This window comes from Arachis ipaensis, chromosome B10, assembly GCF_000816755.2.
Source record: "Arachis ipaensis cultivar K30076 chromosome B10, Araip1.1, whole genome shotgun sequence".
Taxonomy (NCBI): domain Eukaryota; kingdom Viridiplantae; phylum Streptophyta; class Magnoliopsida; order Fabales; family Fabaceae; genus Arachis; species Arachis ipaensis.
The window spans coordinates 115,936,919-115,953,685 of NC_029794.2; the positions used below are offsets into that span (position 1 = coordinate 115,936,919).

The 16,767-nt window shown below is 36.9% G+C and overlaps 1 protein-coding gene across 2 annotated transcripts in view; it reads left to right on the top strand.

The window, feature by feature from the left end:
• Positions 1 to 1,223, top strand: part of LOC107624315 (carotenoid 9,10(9',10')-cleavage dioxygenase 1-like) — a 22,548-nt gene extending 21,325 nt beyond the window's left edge. For both annotated transcript variants that reach the window (XM_016326812.2, XM_016326813.2), the window contains 4 exons: positions 220 to 475; positions 557 to 615; positions 700 to 864; positions 949 to 1,223. In XM_016326812.2, the coding sequence (XP_016182298.1) occupies positions 220 to 475; positions 557 to 615; positions 700 to 864; positions 949 to 1,080 (612 nt within the window). In that variant the 3' untranslated portion in view covers positions 1,081 to 1,223. The remainder of the gene's footprint in view (positions 1 to 219; positions 476 to 556; positions 616 to 699; positions 865 to 948) is intronic.

The following is a 16,767-nucleotide window of genomic DNA, read 5'->3' on the forward strand; positions in this document are numbered from 1 at the left end:
TATTTTATCAATATTTAAAATTAGTCATTACATCTATTATTACCTATTTTTTTATATTTATGTGAGTTATTTTAGACAATTTTTTAATAAAATAATTTACTATCAAAATAATAAAGCTATTTTTTACTTAAAAATAATCAAATTTTTCCTAATACAAGAATCAAACTTTTTATAAATGTCAAAATAAGTAAAATTTTAGATACTAATTTTGTACTATAGGTGGTGGTGTGGGGTTGCAGAGCATTAGATTCAATAATTCCAGGGCCAGATGCAGGACTGAATAATGATTCTAAGTTTTTCTCTCGTTGTTATGAATGGCGATTAAACATGAAAACTGGGGAGGTTAATGAGAAATATCTCACTAATGGACCAAATCAGTTCATGGATTTTCCTGTGCTCCATGAAAGTTTTATTGGAGTTAAGAATAAATACGCATACACCCAAGTGGTGGATCCTAATGCAAGCTTTGCTGCAGGTATCTATTTATTTATTTATAAATTACTAAAGTTTAGATTTTGTGTTTAATAATGCTGAGTTTGTGTGTTTGAGTTGTTAGATATGCCAAAATATGGAGGTCTAGCTAAGTTATACTTTGAAGAACAACTATCATCTGAGGTACAATTAATAATTATATATGCATTGAGTATTGTTTAATTTTATAAATTATTACAAAATTGAATAATGTGTAAATAAAATTAGGAAAATGTTATAAGAACGGAATATCATGCATTTGAAAGCAGCAATATGTTCTGCACTGGACTCGCCTTTGTCCCTAAAGAAAAAGGGGGCATCAAAATGGAAAAAGAAGAAGATGATGGTTGGATCATTGCTTTTGTTCACAATGAAGACACTAACTTATCACAAGTAGGAATTACTTCTTCTTAACTATGTTCCATGCCATGTATATATGTAGATTATTAATAATAATAATTGCATGCATGAATGCAGGTTCATATAATTGATGGAAAGAAGTTAAGTGGTGAGGCAGTTGCCAAGATTACATTGCCATGCAGAGTTCCTTACGGCTTTCATGGAGCTTTCATGCCAATCTCTTTTCAACCTTCAACTCCCTCATCATAGCTCTATTTATGTTATGTATATATGTCATTGCTATTTAGCCATCATATTATACATTTAATATAATAAGGCCAACACAATGCAATGCTTGAATATCGTTATATTTCAATCATTATAATATCAATATCAGAATAGTTGAGGTTCCATCCCAAGCTGTTAAAGAAAGATCAAAGAGTCAAAGTTAGTTAGAGTAATAGCTAGTTAGTTAAGAATTCTGTTTTCAGTTAGCATATATACTACTTTGAGTATATATACTCCAATAGAATTCTCTAGTGTAAATAGTATTGGAAAAAGCTGAGGTTAAAACAAGAATCTGTCTTACAATAAAAGAATCAAAATAATTTTTTTATAACCTTTGCAATTAAATAGGTAGTTCTAGAGATATTCTAAGTAGTAAATATAATGACAGAAATTAAATAATTAAACATTAAAATTTTTATCATGGAAAAACTTTAAAAAAAGAATAAAAAACTCATAGGATCTATTCTAGTAAAATCTTTCACTATTAAAATAATGAGTACATAATCAGTTTTTCTAGTAGCACTAGGATATCTCAACAATCAACAAATACATTATCAAAATTGATAGAATCAATATAAATCCTCCACAAAATAGGTATCTCAAATCAGACAAAAGAAAAAATCATACAACTAATAAGTTATATCTTAATGTTTATTTCTACACCATGAACAACATACTAAAAATTTCATAAGAAATAGAGCAAGTTTACTAATTTGGTACTGCCATTTTTTCCTTTTTCTTCTTCTCTTGGTCGATCTCTTCTCCTCTCCTACTCTTTATATTGCTTTTCTTTTCTTTTGTTGAAGGAAGACACATTCTCTCTCTTCTTTTTCTTTTTGCTTTACAGTGGCTTTTAGCCACTTTTCTCTTTCTTTTTTTTTTTGAGAATTGTGGGTCCATTTGAGTTTGGGGACCTACCAACACAAATCTCTTTTTCATTGCCTCAAATGAAGATGGGTTGCTCTACCAAATCCACTCTTCGCAAGAATCAAATTTCATTGCAAGTAAACTCTTAGTCATCATATATTATAAATCATTTATGGTTTTGAAAATTGGATTAGACCGGCTGATTGAATCGGCCTGACCGGAAATCACCAACAATTCTGATTCTGTTTGATAAATAAAACTGCCGATCTGAAAATCGTTTCAAAACTATTGAACTGACCGGTCAGACCAAATCAGAACCTGGTCAATTTTTGCTTTTCATCCTTAAACGTCACCGTTTTCGGCTTCAAATTAGAAATAAAAAAGAACTAGTCACACCCTCTCTGTCTCTCACGCATTTGCTTCCCTTTCTCAAAGAAAACCCTAGCCTCCATCACTGATCTCTTCTTCAAGCTGTGTCACTCCCTCCGTCCTACCGCTGTCGTCGAATCTGGTCCAACCGTCATCCCGACTACTTTATCGTTGTCGCAGCACATCTCTACCATCGCTCGTGTCTTATATGCTCAAGGCGGTCGTTCCCACTGCAACTCATCTTGCGTTGTTCTTCCGTCACGCAGCCACTATTGTACTGCGTCGGCTCTGTTCCACCGTGCTCCATCTCTCTTTTACTCTAGTTCTGCCATGCTCCACCCTCCTTTGCTCAAACAATCACAGCTTATTCCTCGAGCTCGGTCTCAGTCCTGGTCTTGTCTACTTCGTTGCGCTCATGCCGCCTTTCGTCGTCATCGTTAAGCGGCGAGATAGATGGAGAGAGAACACGCTGCAAAGGGGAAAGAAGGGGTGGAGGTCGCGGGAGGAGGCGACGTGAAGGGTGAAGCCATTGCTGCTTCTGCTGTGTTTGAGCTCGAAGAGGGCCACCAGAGCTACTACCTCTATCTTGCCTTGCCATCATGATGCCACTGATTTTATCTACTCTCACTCTTGTTCTACTTCAAAATTATATTAAATTTGTGAGCGTCCATTCTTTTTTAACGTGGTTATAAATAATAAGATTAGACATTATTTTTCTGATTGTGGTTTTGGTATGAATATTTAGTAATATTAAGTAGCATTGATTTTGCTTATTATAGTTTTGGTCTGAATATGTGTCTTGTTCAAATTTCATGATTTTATTACTGGCTCCTGAATGTTGGGTTTCTTTTTCTAATATGCTTAACATCATAACGATTTGGACTTTTTAATAAAATAGAAGGCAGAATGCTTGGTAAATGCTGCAACTAGCACCGTGCGTAACAGATTGGCATCATTCATGTTAGTGCTACTCAGATTAAATTGTTATTTTGTTCAGTGCTGTGCTAAAAAATATTATGCTGAAGTCTTGATAATCCTTGTTAATATCTGAAAAATTTTGTTATTTTTTGTTAAAAATGTGCTGAAACTTTGTTAAATTTTTGCTGAAAATTTTGTTATAAGTTAGAATTTAAGTTTGTTAAGTTACTTGTGTCTTTAACTTTTATTTGTTCATTTTCATGATCGGTCTTTTGTTAAGAAAGGAATAAATTGGTCAACTTTATTTTTAATTCAATGAAAAAAAATGAATTGAATTAAGTCAATTGATGAGATCAAAGGTTATTAGTATATTTTATGTCAATTTTTTTTCGTTATTTATCTTTTGAGTTTGTACTTTGATAAGATTATAAGACTTTGGTTTATGTAGTATTTTAAATTTAGATGACATTTTAAGGTTGATATTAGACTATAATTATATTTAGTGTATTTATTTATATTTTATTTATTATTTTATTATAAAATAGTTATTCCGGTATGATTAAACCACGGTTGAACCGGTTGGACCAATGAACTAGTGAACCAGTAACTAAAACGATTCGATAACTGGTCCGATTTTTAGAACCTTGGAACCATTATCATCAGTATGGATCTTCTCAAGTGCATATGACTTCACTTCAAGAGCTTAATGTATCCAATGATACCTCACCTCTATCTGCTTCGATCCAGAATGAAACATCAGATCCTTGTTGAGATGGATAGCACTTTGGTTGTCACAAAATAACACAAACTTCTCTTGATCAGCCTAACTCTTGTAGAAATTTTTTCACCCAGAAGAGTTCCTTAGAAGATTTAACAATATCAATGTATTCTGCCTCTATAATAGATAAAGCAACACATTTCTGAAGTTAGGATTGCCACGACATAGCTCTCCCTGCAAAATTCATCATGTAACTAGAAGCAGACTTTCTTGAATCAAGATCTCCATCCATATCTGTATCTGTGTAACCATCCAACACAGATTGGTCATTCCTAAAGCATAAACAAACTCTGAAAGTACCATTAAGGTATCTGAGAACCCACTTCATTGCTTATCAGTGTTCTTTACCAAGATTAGAGAGAACCAACTAACAACTCCAATAATATGAGTAATATCCAGCCTGGTGCAAATCATAGTATACATCAAACTGCCAATCGTGGATGTATATGGAATCTTCTTCATTTCTTCTTTTTCTTGTTCACTTGTAGAACATTGCTGCGAACTCAACTTGAAATGATTGGCAAGTGAAGTACTAACAGGTTTGAAATTATTTATCCTAAACCTCTCTAAAACCTTCTCAATATACTTTTGTTGCGATAACCACAGTTTTCCATTCTTCCTATCACGAGTGATACTCAGCCAAGGATTTTCTTGGCAGGATCCAAATTCTTCATAGCAAAGAATTTATTCAAATATTTCTTAAAACTTTCAATCTTCTTAGTGTCATGACCAACAATCAACATGTCATCAACATAAAGCAAGAGAATTATAAAGTAACCATCAGAGAATTTCTTGACATACACGCAATGATCAAATAAGTCCTACTATACATATGAACTTCCATGAATGAATCAAATTTCGTGTACCTTTGCTTGGTGCTATCTTCAACCCATATAAGTTCTTCTTCAACTTCCATATAAGATTCTCCTTTTCTTTAATCTCAAAACCCTCTGATTGCTCCATGTAAATTTCTGTATCTATGTCACCATAAAAAATACAGTCTTTACATTAATTTTCTCAACCTATAAATTCAAGTTAGCTACTAATCGAAGCATAACTTGAATAGAGGACATCTTCACAACTGGAGAGAAAATTTCTTCAAAATAAATACATTTCTTCTACTCAAAGCCTTTCACAACTAACCGAAATTTGTACCTTGGCCGTGAGATATTTTCATCCACTTTCAATTTGAATACCCATTTATTCTTGAATACTCTCTTACCCTTTGGAAGCATCATCAATTCAAATGTATGATTCTCATGCAAGAATTTTATTTCTTCTTGCATGACCTTTAACCAATATTCTTTATGCTCATCAGACATAGCTTCCTAGTAGCTCTCTGGCTCTTTAGTTTCAGTGTTCATCACATACTCATGAGGATAGTATCATTCAAAAGGATGATACTCTCTAATAGATATTCTCAATTCATGCTCAACTGGTGGTTCAACTGACACTTCAACATCTGGTGGAATTTCTGCATCTGGTGTAAAACCCGCGAAATTAATAAATAATTAACCAATAAAATAATTATTAATAAAAAAATTAGAAATATGAGTTTTATAGTTTAATGAGATAGAGCTAATTAAAATAAGAATTTTGACACTAACTTTAAAGAATTTGGCCTAAGATTGGACCGAACGGGCCGAATCACCAAACCGGGCCTGTATTGGGCCCAAGGCCCAACCCACTCCACCCACACTTAATGATTCAGCACACTCTCTCTCCCTCCATTAGCATTTCACACTGGAAATGAGAAGAGAGGAAGGGAGGCACAAAACACTATGCACTCCTCTCTTTCGGTGACCATAACTCGAGCTACAAAACTCCGATTGTCACACCGTTTGCAGCCACGCGATCACTACGAAGAGCTCTACAAAACTCACCCAATAAACTGGTGAGAAAACCTCGATTTCCCTCCCAGACCTTCCTTCCATAAATTCAAAAATTTAGTATTTGGGGTTTTGAGATTTTGATATTTTGATGTGTTTAGGATCAATCTAACTTGAGGAGATTATTGGATTGTAATCCTATGATATTTGGAGAATGTAAAAACCCTAACCCTCTTGTGTATTTTTGAGATTTTGAGTTTAGAGATTAATTATAGTGATATATGTGGATTAGATTGAATATTGTTAGTGTAAAATCAAATTAGAGGTCAAACTTGTGAAATTGGAAGCTTGTTTGAGCCTTGGGTGCTGAGGTTTTGGTGTTGGAGGCTTGTGACCTTATCAATTTGGATGTTTTTGGATTAGGAGAGAAATCAGTTAAGATATTGTTTTAGTTTCTTGTATGTAATATATAGTGTCTTGTGAAAACTTAGGCTAGACGACATAGGATAAGTTGAACTATATGTTTGATGCATGTTTAGTGATTTTGGTTAATACAATGTATGTTGGGTTTGGTTGTGAATAATTGGGTATTGGATAATGATGTGAATGTGGTGGATAGTTGACGAGATGATGAATTGAATGAATGATGGTAATATATTAATGTTTGAATATAAGGTGGTGTTAATTATGAAATCCTTGAATATGAGGTTTTGTTGATGATTAAAGTTGAGCTTGACGAATTTGTATATAAGGGTGTCATATTATGAATGTGGAGTGATGAAGTATGGTTTGGTGGGTTTTGATGTTGTGTGGTAAGTTTGGAAAAAGTTATGATTTTGGTAAAATAGAGGTTTGAGGATCTTTTCTGAAAAATTAATTTTTGGCCGAACTTCAGTGAGCCATAACACGGCTTTCGGACTCTCAATATTTTACAAACTTATTTCATATCAAAATTGGGTCCGTGAAGTTTACGCCGTTCAAATAATGGAGGAAAAATAATTTAAAACGAAAAAGTTATGCGCGTCGAAAGTTTGGTGTGTAAAAGTAAAATTCTGCAGCACTTAGACCTTTTGCTATACTGCAGGACTCGCGTACGCGAGTGTACCTGTGACGCGGCCGTTTGGTTTGGCCAGACATGGTCGCGTACGTAGGAGGTATGACACGTACGCGAGATGGCAAAAATTCATATGCCGCGTACACGAGCACATGCACGCAACACGAGTAAACCTTTCAGGCCAAGGGGCTTCACGTACACGAGTTAGGAAGGGCACACTTCTGTATACACATGACATGGTTTGTGTACGCAGGGCCCTAATTTTTAGCAACTGGATTTTTGAGTTTTTAAACATGTTTTGAGCCTGTAAACCTCTATTTCTACTCTCTAAGACCCTAAACCTTAGTTGTAATGATAGTAAAGGGGGTTGAACCATGAAGGGATATTAACTTGGAAATAAAAAAATATTTGAAATAATAAATTGTGGTTGAGAAAGTGCAGGATTGATGATGAAGTATGGTTGATGACAGGATTGAGAATAATAAGATTTGAAATTGTAATGTGATTAAATTGAGATGTGAATGTTAGATTGGCACTGAGTGAGTATGGCTGGAATGGTCGAGATGGCAAGGTCTGGGTGTGATCCCGCTTGCTAGTTAACTGAAAACTTCATAGGGTGGCAAGTTGAGGATGGAGGATTCCCTCTCTTGTCATGATGTAAATGTGGGAAAGGTGGAAAGGCACTCTCCTTGGTATTGTTTCCCCCACATTCTTCTTTGGTTGCAAGGAGGAAAGACACACTCCTTCAATATGGAAAGGCACTCTCCTTCGTGATACCTCCAGGAGAATGTGGAAAGGCACTCTCCTTCGTTAAAGTTTCTCCTGGGGATGCGCAACCTAGAGACCATGTCCGGGTTAGCTACTGGATGTGTCAGGTTCTGGCGATTTAACCGACACGTGAGCTCACAGCCAGTAGGATAGACATACATCATATGCATATGTTTGAATTGCTTGCTTGTGCTTTAATTGGGTTTGTCTATGTGATTATTATGCTTAATTGTTATACTTGCTATCTGCATTACTTGTATTCTACCTATGTTTGTCTTTGTCTGCTTGTTTGTCTGTGTAGTTTTACTAGAGTGGGAAGATTGGAGGAAAGGTGGAGGATTTGAGGGTTTTAGTATGGATTTTGGTTAAGTTTAGGAAATCCTTAGAGGACCACCCTGTTTATGGCTTTCGTCTTTAAACCTTTAAGTTTTATAATTAAGAGTGTCGGAGTTCTAGGATTGCCTCTGGCTTTTCTAGGACCTTATATATTATATATGTGGGCACCTTAACCATACTGAGAACCCCCGGTTCTCATCCCATACGATATTGTTGTTTTTCAGATGCTGGTTGAGATGCTCCTCACTAGGCGTCCGGAGTTCAATTGTAGCGAAGATGGGAGTTTGGGCTTTTATGTTTTGTTATATATATATATATATATGCTTAGACTTCTCCTTTTATGTATTTTTCTTTTGTACCTCATAGAGGTTTATGGAGAACTAAGATTTTTGTTATGTATTTAGGCTATGGATCTTTATATGCGTGCATGTAAATATTCTTTGGCCAGCCTTAGTTTCACAGGCTGAGTTAAGAGCTTGTTTATTTTGTACCTTGACCCTCTACTCTCCTTGTATATATATGTTTATGTACCTAATCTTTCTTCGTACGTAAGTAAACGTCATTCCATAGCGTTGCGCTTTTAATTTTACGATTTTGTTTTACCTATCCTTCAAAGCTCTTTTTTGTTTTAATGCTTTTGTTTTAACTTCTTCAAAGGCTCCTAGATAAAACTTCCTTTCAACTATATTATATATATAATTTTATTTTTTAGAGGTTGTAATACCCCACCACCTCTGTTTTGTGACTTAAGCATAAGACTCTGATATGGTAGGGTATTATATCTGGCACCTTAGGTTGAGGTGTAGGTTCATCATGTAAATCATCACCATCATTATCAACTTGTACATCTCCTCTATGCATCAAAAGGAGGTCTAATAAAAGGACTAGGTTCATTATCAGTAGAATATATAATAGTTGTTGGCTTATCTGTCTTCTCAAGGTCTTCAATAGTTTGGTCTTCAAGAGAAATCACATCTCGGCTTCTAATTATTTTCTTACTCATCGGATCACATAATCTGTAACTAAAGTCTTCGTGACCATAACCCATGAAGATACACTACTTTGACTTCCCATCAAGTTTGGACCTCTCATCTCTTGAAATGTGAACAAAAGCCTTACAGTCGAACACTCGCAAGTGACTATAGGAGATATCTTTTTCTCTCTAAACTTTCTTTGGAACATCACTATTTAGTGAAACTAAAGGAGAAAGGTTGATAAGATCTACTGCAATCCTTATTACTTCACTCCAAAAGGATTTAGACAATTTTGCATGAGAGAGCATACACCTGACTCTATTATTGATAGTGCGACTCATATTCTCTTCAATTTTATTATGTCGATTAGTCTTAGGAATTGTCTTCTCAAGCTTGATCTCATTTCCTTCGTAATACTCTTCAAACAGACCCCTATATTCATCACCATTATCTGCTCGAACACATTTTATTCATTTTTCTCTTTCAACACTTGCATGAAAGTGCTTGAAGACACCGAACACCTGGTCTTTAGATTTCAAAATAAAAGTCCACATTTTTTGAGAATAATCAAAAGTAGAAATAACAAAATATGATGCACCTCCTAGTGTTTTTGCATCCACAATGCATACATCAGTATGAACTAAATCTAAAAGATGTGATCTCCTATGAGGTTCAGAACTATGAAGTGATACTCTAGAATGCTTTTCAACAAAAATAATGAGTACAAGTATTTAAAGTTGTACTTTTCACTAGAAGTGAGTGCTTTTAGCTAAGACATTAAGTCCTTTCTCACTCAAGTGACCAAGACGCGTATGTTGTAAAACTCGATCAAACTGTAATTAATTAAATAATAAATTAAATAGGAGCAAATATGGTTAGAAAATTTAGCAATCAAAATTTGATAATTTAAATATGATATTTGGACTTAGTAGATTTTTCTGAGTCGGAAAACATAGTTTTCTGTGTAAAAACGCGCACTGAAATTTTGATCGGCAGTGCCGGCTAAGATCTGTCTGGTACTGTAGTTGAGAAAATTGACTATAAGTAAATAAGGTTAAGAAATTAGGATTTATAATTAGGAAAGCTAGAAATATTTAAAATGCGATTTGAAACTCTAATCTTAAAGGTTTTGGCCCAAAATTGGGCCAACAGACTAAACCAAGTGAACCGAGCCCAAGTGGACCCAAGACCCAACATATATAAACATAAGTTATGAGTATTTCAGCTCATTTACCCTAAAAGAAGAGTGTAGGGGCGCAGCTTTAGAGAAGAGAGAAGAGAGAAGAGAGGAGAAAACCTAATCCTATCTCCACCTTCAAATGTCCATAACTTTTGCTACGGAACTCCGATTGACAAGCCGTTTGTGGTCACGTGTCGCTCTTCTCATCCTTTACAATTCTATCTAAGTTTTGGGGTGAGTATATCATTCATCTCTGTCCAGTTTTCGAGATTCTTAACTGTTATGCATTTTTAGGGTAGTTAGTGTTAAAATCTTGTGATTTTGGTTGTTTAGGGATACTCTAACATAGATTCTAAGTGGGCTCTATCTCTATTTCATATGGAATGAGGTAAGAAGTACTCAAACCCTTGTGATATATCAATTTTATGAACCCTAGGTTAATGTATATATGTGAAATTGGTTATGTTAGAGTATTGGGTGATTTTGGTACACAATTGGGAGGTTGGTGTTGCTTGAGGAGCTTTAGTGAAGCTTGGAGCTAAGGTTGGTGGAGACTTCCAAAGAATAGGCTCAATTAGTTTGGCTACAAGAGGTACGATTTAAGTTTCATTTAAGTACCGTATGGTGTGATGAGAATTCCTTGGCTAGATGCCCCTAGGATTAAGTTTGGATTGTGTGAATGGTTGCTACTAATATGCATAGTTGATATGTAATGCAAAATTGATGATTGGGTTGAGAATTGTGTGATTTTGTATGTTTGGTGTGTTAAGAATTTGATGAATTAGATAATGAGTATTAGTTTGTGGAATATGCATTTAAATTGTGAATTTGGGCCGGAGTCCGTGAATTTTGGGCCGGAGGCCGTGAATTTTGGGCCGGAGGCCGGAAAGAGGTAAGGAAGGTAAGTTGATATGTGTAATGTGTGATGATATAAGAGATTGGATGGATTTTAGATATCGAATGTGTGAATAATTGGTTTAGTTATTGAATAATTGGGTGAAATTGTGTAGATGAGGTAGGTTTAGTTTGGTTGAGTGTAATTATGTAAATGTGGTTGGGATGTGGTTATTTGGATGAGTGGAAATGAACTTGGCTTGTGAATATTGAAAAAATTGGTGATTTCTATTTTTGGGTAAAAACTGATTTTTAACCAACTTCGGTGGTCCGTAACTCGGCCTTTGGAGTTTGGAATTCTTCAAAAGTGGATTTTTATGAAAGTTTATTCAACGATCTTTTCAACGGTTCAGAAATAGTTGAAAAAAAGAATTTTGTAGAAGAGGTTATGTGGGTTGGAAGTTTGGAGTTCAAAAATGTAATTCTGCAGCTTTTCAACTTAGTAACATTTTTGGCAGATCGTACTCCCACGCGTACGCGTGGCCAACGCGCACGCGTCACTTTCAAATTTTCACTCCCCCACGCATGCGCCTGGCCGACGCATACGCATCGATGTACTGATTCAAGTGCCCAGCCAAAGTTTCCGAGAGTTGTGCAGGTGTTGTGCTGGTTTAGTGCGAGGAGCACAAAACGCACCCACGCGTACGCGTGGCTGACGCGCAGGCGTCACTTTACTTTTCTCCCATCCACGTGTGCGCTTGGATGACTCGCACGCGTCACTATAACTTTCCTGCTTTCCACGCGTGCGCATGGGTGACGCAAGCGTGACCCCGTTTTCACCTCAAAACTGATTTTGAGTTTTCAAAGCCGAATTTCAGACTTCTAAATCTCCATTCTCACCCTTTATGTCCTAAATACTTATAGTATGCCTAGCGATGGAAAGAGGCTAGGAAATGTGGTAACTTGTGGACGAAGTAAGGGGAAAATTAATGATGAGTTATGATTAATGATAACTGTATGAGTTGCTGAGGGAGATGATGGGAGTGCGGCGTATGCCGTGAGCCAAATGGCTGTATTTGATAATGATTATTGGCTAGTTATGGGTTATGTCATGAGCCGGATGGCTATGTTAAATATTGATTTATGGCTGGAAATAAAAATATGGCTTTGAATGATTGCTTTATCTTGAGCTCTCTTTCTCGAAAGTGCGACACCAGAGAGATGAAGGAAGGTGAGGATCCCCTTCCTTGTTCCTCTTGGTTTTGTAAAATCACCCCCAGCGAGATGGTGGGAGGTTAGGATCCCCTCCTTGGTTCCTCCTGGGTATATGAGAATGTACCTCCTGGGTAGATGCAAGGGTTGTGGTTGCGCCCCACTTGCTCCAGGTTGGTTGGTATAGAGGCTCCCCGGGTGGATGCAAGGGTTGTGGTTTCACCCCACTTGTCCCGGGTTATGCTGAGTGATGTATAAAATGTGCAATCATGTGATGTATAAATGACGATATGGTCATGATGAATGATTATGGAATGTTATGAATAAATGTGAAATGATTATCTGAGATACGAGTTTTCCTGGATGAAAGTAGTGACTAGCCACCACGTGCTCCAGGTTGAGACTCGATACTCTGCTGACCTTGTGTCGTAAGTGTGGCCGGACACTGTGAAAGTTCCGGAAGAGCTCACCTCCGTGTATAAACACCAGTGTAGGTGTTGTGTGGATAAACACCAGTGTGGGTGTTGTATGATTATGATTATGATTATGATCATTTTTATGATTGAGAATTACTCAAGTTGGGGATGCACGACAGAGGGACAGTCCAATGGTTAGCTACTAGGACTTGTCGGGTTGGCTTTATAACCGATAGATGAGACTCATCAGCCATATGACAGGCATACATCATTTGTATATGTTTGAATTTTTTGGGTTTGCCTACTTATTTTGGATTGTTATATCATATATGCTATCTTACCTGATTATGTGCTACTTGTTTTACTTGTACTTTAATTGTGTTTTACTTGTCTATATTGCTTGTGTTTGTACAACTGAGAGCTCCCTCATGCTGGTGTCAGTGGACGCTGAGGGCTGCTCTTGATGAGATGAATTTGTGATGTGATTGAATAGTGATGATGATTATTGAATGAGATAATTTGAGCTCCCTGGATAGACGCAGTGAAGTGATTTCACTTGCTCCAGGTGAGGGTATGAAGTAATGATATGATATTGCTAAGACAGAATAGCTGTGAATGGTTTTGTTTATAATTCTGATCCTGGTTTGTTGGAGAGTTAGAAAGTCGGGAAGCATGAGAAATATGAATTAGATTTAGCATTCCCTTATGACAGTTGCCTATTCATGGATTAGCGAGAACCTAGGATGGATATTTGGTGAAAATAAGTTTAGGATGCTTAGTGAATTTTTATTGCAGTACTTGTATTTATTTGGCACTTTTACCGTACTGGGAACCCATGGGTCGGGGGTTCTCATTCCGTATATATCTCTTATTTTTAAGATACAGGTCCAGGTGCTCAGAAGTGAGTTGTAGTTCATCTGAGAGATGGCGAAGATCTTTATATTATCCACTTTATATTTTGATTAGAATCTCTCCACCTTTATTTTTAAAAGCTTATATTATGTACTGAACTCTTTCGAACTTGCCTATAGAGGCTCTTATGTTTCTTTGGGAGAGATTAGGAGATACTATTGTGAACTACTGTTATACTGTACCCTAGCCGACCTAAACTTCGCGGGTCGCGACTAGTAGCTATCTACTCATGTTATATATATCTATATGCTATCTTTCTCTTATTCTCCTTTATGCCTTTATCTGTATATCGCTTTTGACATCACGCCTTATCTTTTAGTTGTCGATGCATGAGCGATATGACTTCGCGATTTTATTTTTACTCTTTCCAGGCTTCTCGATTAATACTCCTTTCAATTATACTTATAAATTATGTATTAAAAATCCACATGAGAGTCATACCACCGTAATATCATTTACTTATGACTCGAGCATAAGAATTTGAATATTAGGATGTTACATTATGGTATCAGAGCAGTTCGTCCTTGTGAGCCTGAGGGATGGAACTGCTTATGCTTAATTACATACTCTGGGTCTGTGCCTGTGCTAGTTAGGGTATCTAACCGATACGTCTAGCATGAAGTCCATGAATGTACCTTTGGTAATTTGAAGCACTTGACTTGAGATATTGAGTCTGATCACCTTGATATCACTTATTTAGTGTGAACAGGAACTAAATGGCGCCTCGTGGACGCGGTCGTAGGAGTAATCAGGGTCGAAGACAGAGAGTTAACAATGTAACCATACCGGTAGATACCTTGGCCGATTTCGTGACCGCAATGGCGAGTGCTGTTGCTGCCATTGGCACTGTGCCTACTGTGACTAGCCAAGCGAGGGGTATGATGGAACAACAAGTTAGAGTGGGCAACGACAGTGGTGATGGAAATAAATACGGAAATAATGTCCCGAGTGCAGAGGTACCCGTGGGAATAGTGAGTTATCCGGAGATATTTAGCACGGGTCAAGCAACGGGAGAAAGCTCGAGAAGAACTATGGTGGCAAGGAGTGACCGACGGGAATCTTGCACGAGGAAAGAGGGAAAGAATACGAAGATTGCACCTAGGAGCCAAAGTTTCAAGGTCATTTTGCTATTCCACGTTCTCAATGCCGGAACAACGACTGAAGAAATGACAACCGTTAGGGGCCAAATTCAGAAGGGCAGACTAGTACTCAACCAGAAGATTTGAGGTGCCCAAGATGCAAGAAGTATCATCCAAACAGACCGTGCAGGGCCGGACTAAGCGTATGCTACAAGTGTGGGAGATCAGGGCATATGTCTTGGAATTGTCCCTACAGAGGAGGCCGGGATGCAACCGAATTCGATTCTCATACCCGAGGTAATTGTAAACTAGTAGTGGAATTTCTAACTTCCCTGCATATCATTAATATGTAATATTCGCTCGTAATGCATGACAAGTGTTGATAATCGTAAAGTCCAAGTCGACGATTAGTCGAGAACCATTAGTTGCTGAGACAGAGTGATATTTAGTTAACTTAGAGGAGTAGCTAGGCTCTTGAAGGTTAAGAATAAGAGTGACACAGCAGAAGCGAGTTGGATTATATTTAAGGGATCGGAAGTGTTGAAAACTGTACGGAGTTATTGTTCGAAACCCAGTGGCAGAGAACTGCGAGAGAAGAGAATAGAGCAGATTCAACCTTTAGTTGCTCATCGTTTGAGGGGCGAGTGAAGATGAGACCAAATCCCTATACGAGAGATTTTTTCGAGACAATCCCCGAAGGAACAACAACAACAATTACCAAGGGAGGAGGTATGGAAAGCAACCTCAAAATGAAATGACTTGTTGGCGATGTGGAAGCTACCGTCCGGGAACTCTGTGTTGAGCTGGATTGGGACTTTGTTATAGTTGTGGATGAGCTGGACACATGTCCTGGAACTGTCCTGAGAAGGCCAACCAGAATACTGCCAAGAGCAACAACAAGGTCGTGTGTTCACTACGACGACAAGGGATACCATTAGATTTGACGGTTTAAAAAGGGGTAAGTGAAAGATCGGTAACAACGTGTTAAAAGTATGATTAAATTGGTATTTGGTTTTGGCTATCATAGATAGAAATCTAGTGAATGTCAGTCATGCTAAGTTGTGGTTTAGTACTTGAAGAAATAAGTGATAGGACTAGTACTAGACGAGAAATCAGAGTGGCACAGCGGAAGCTTGCTGAAGCATTAGCATAGTATGGTAATAATAAGGAAAAGTAGGGTATGATTAGAAATGCTTTATGCTTTGAGTAATTAAAAGGTTAGTGAACTTATGCAGATAATGATTCTAGATAATTGGGATAAATTGTGGCTATGAACTTTGGTGGTTCTGAAATGGATGAGGAAATTATCGTTGATGCGTAATTGGATTTAGATGATGAGTGAGTGCAAGTCGTCGTGTTTGAGAGACGAGTACTATGATATTTGGTCATGGTGACCTTGGATTTAGATTGAGATTTATAAATATTGGTTTTGAAAGACGAATTTGAAAACCATTAAATTGAAATGCTGATGTTGTATTGAGATTGGTTTGAGGGAACCCGTGACGGGTGGTAAACTCCAATTTTTAGGGGAGGTGCTATCGAAATTTTTCAAAGAATTTGAAAGAGGGTTGGTTATGGTTTTGAAGATGATTTTTGAGTCGAGCAACTTTAACAAAAGAGACGTGTTTCGAATGCTTTTATAGATTATTAGAAAAAATCGGATTCTTATGATTTTGTTAACTTGTCATTTCAAACTCATTTGATTTCTAAAAACAAAGAGAGTTTTGATTAGTTAGTCAAAGACTTTAAAACAGCAAATTATATAGAAATTCGAGGGTTTGGGAATAAGAAAGTAAGTCTGGAGGTTATGCTTGGAGTTGAGCTGTGACTAGTGGTAATTGACTTGACAGCGAGAGCGGATAGTGACAGAGTATGATTAAGGTATACTGATGATTTTTGGTTTATTGTAGTGATGTGGGATGATGACTATGCTTAATGATGATGGTGATATTATTGATGACATGATTTGAGATAATAAGATGTAAGTTGATGAGATGATGAAAGTAATGAATGAGGTTGTTAGTCGGCGTTGGACGAATGATCGAGATCCTCGGAGATAAACGAATCAGATTGCGGCAACGGAAGCACGCAGAGTAAAAAGAAAACCTTGGGACTACTATGCGTTGGATATAAAGGCAGACTA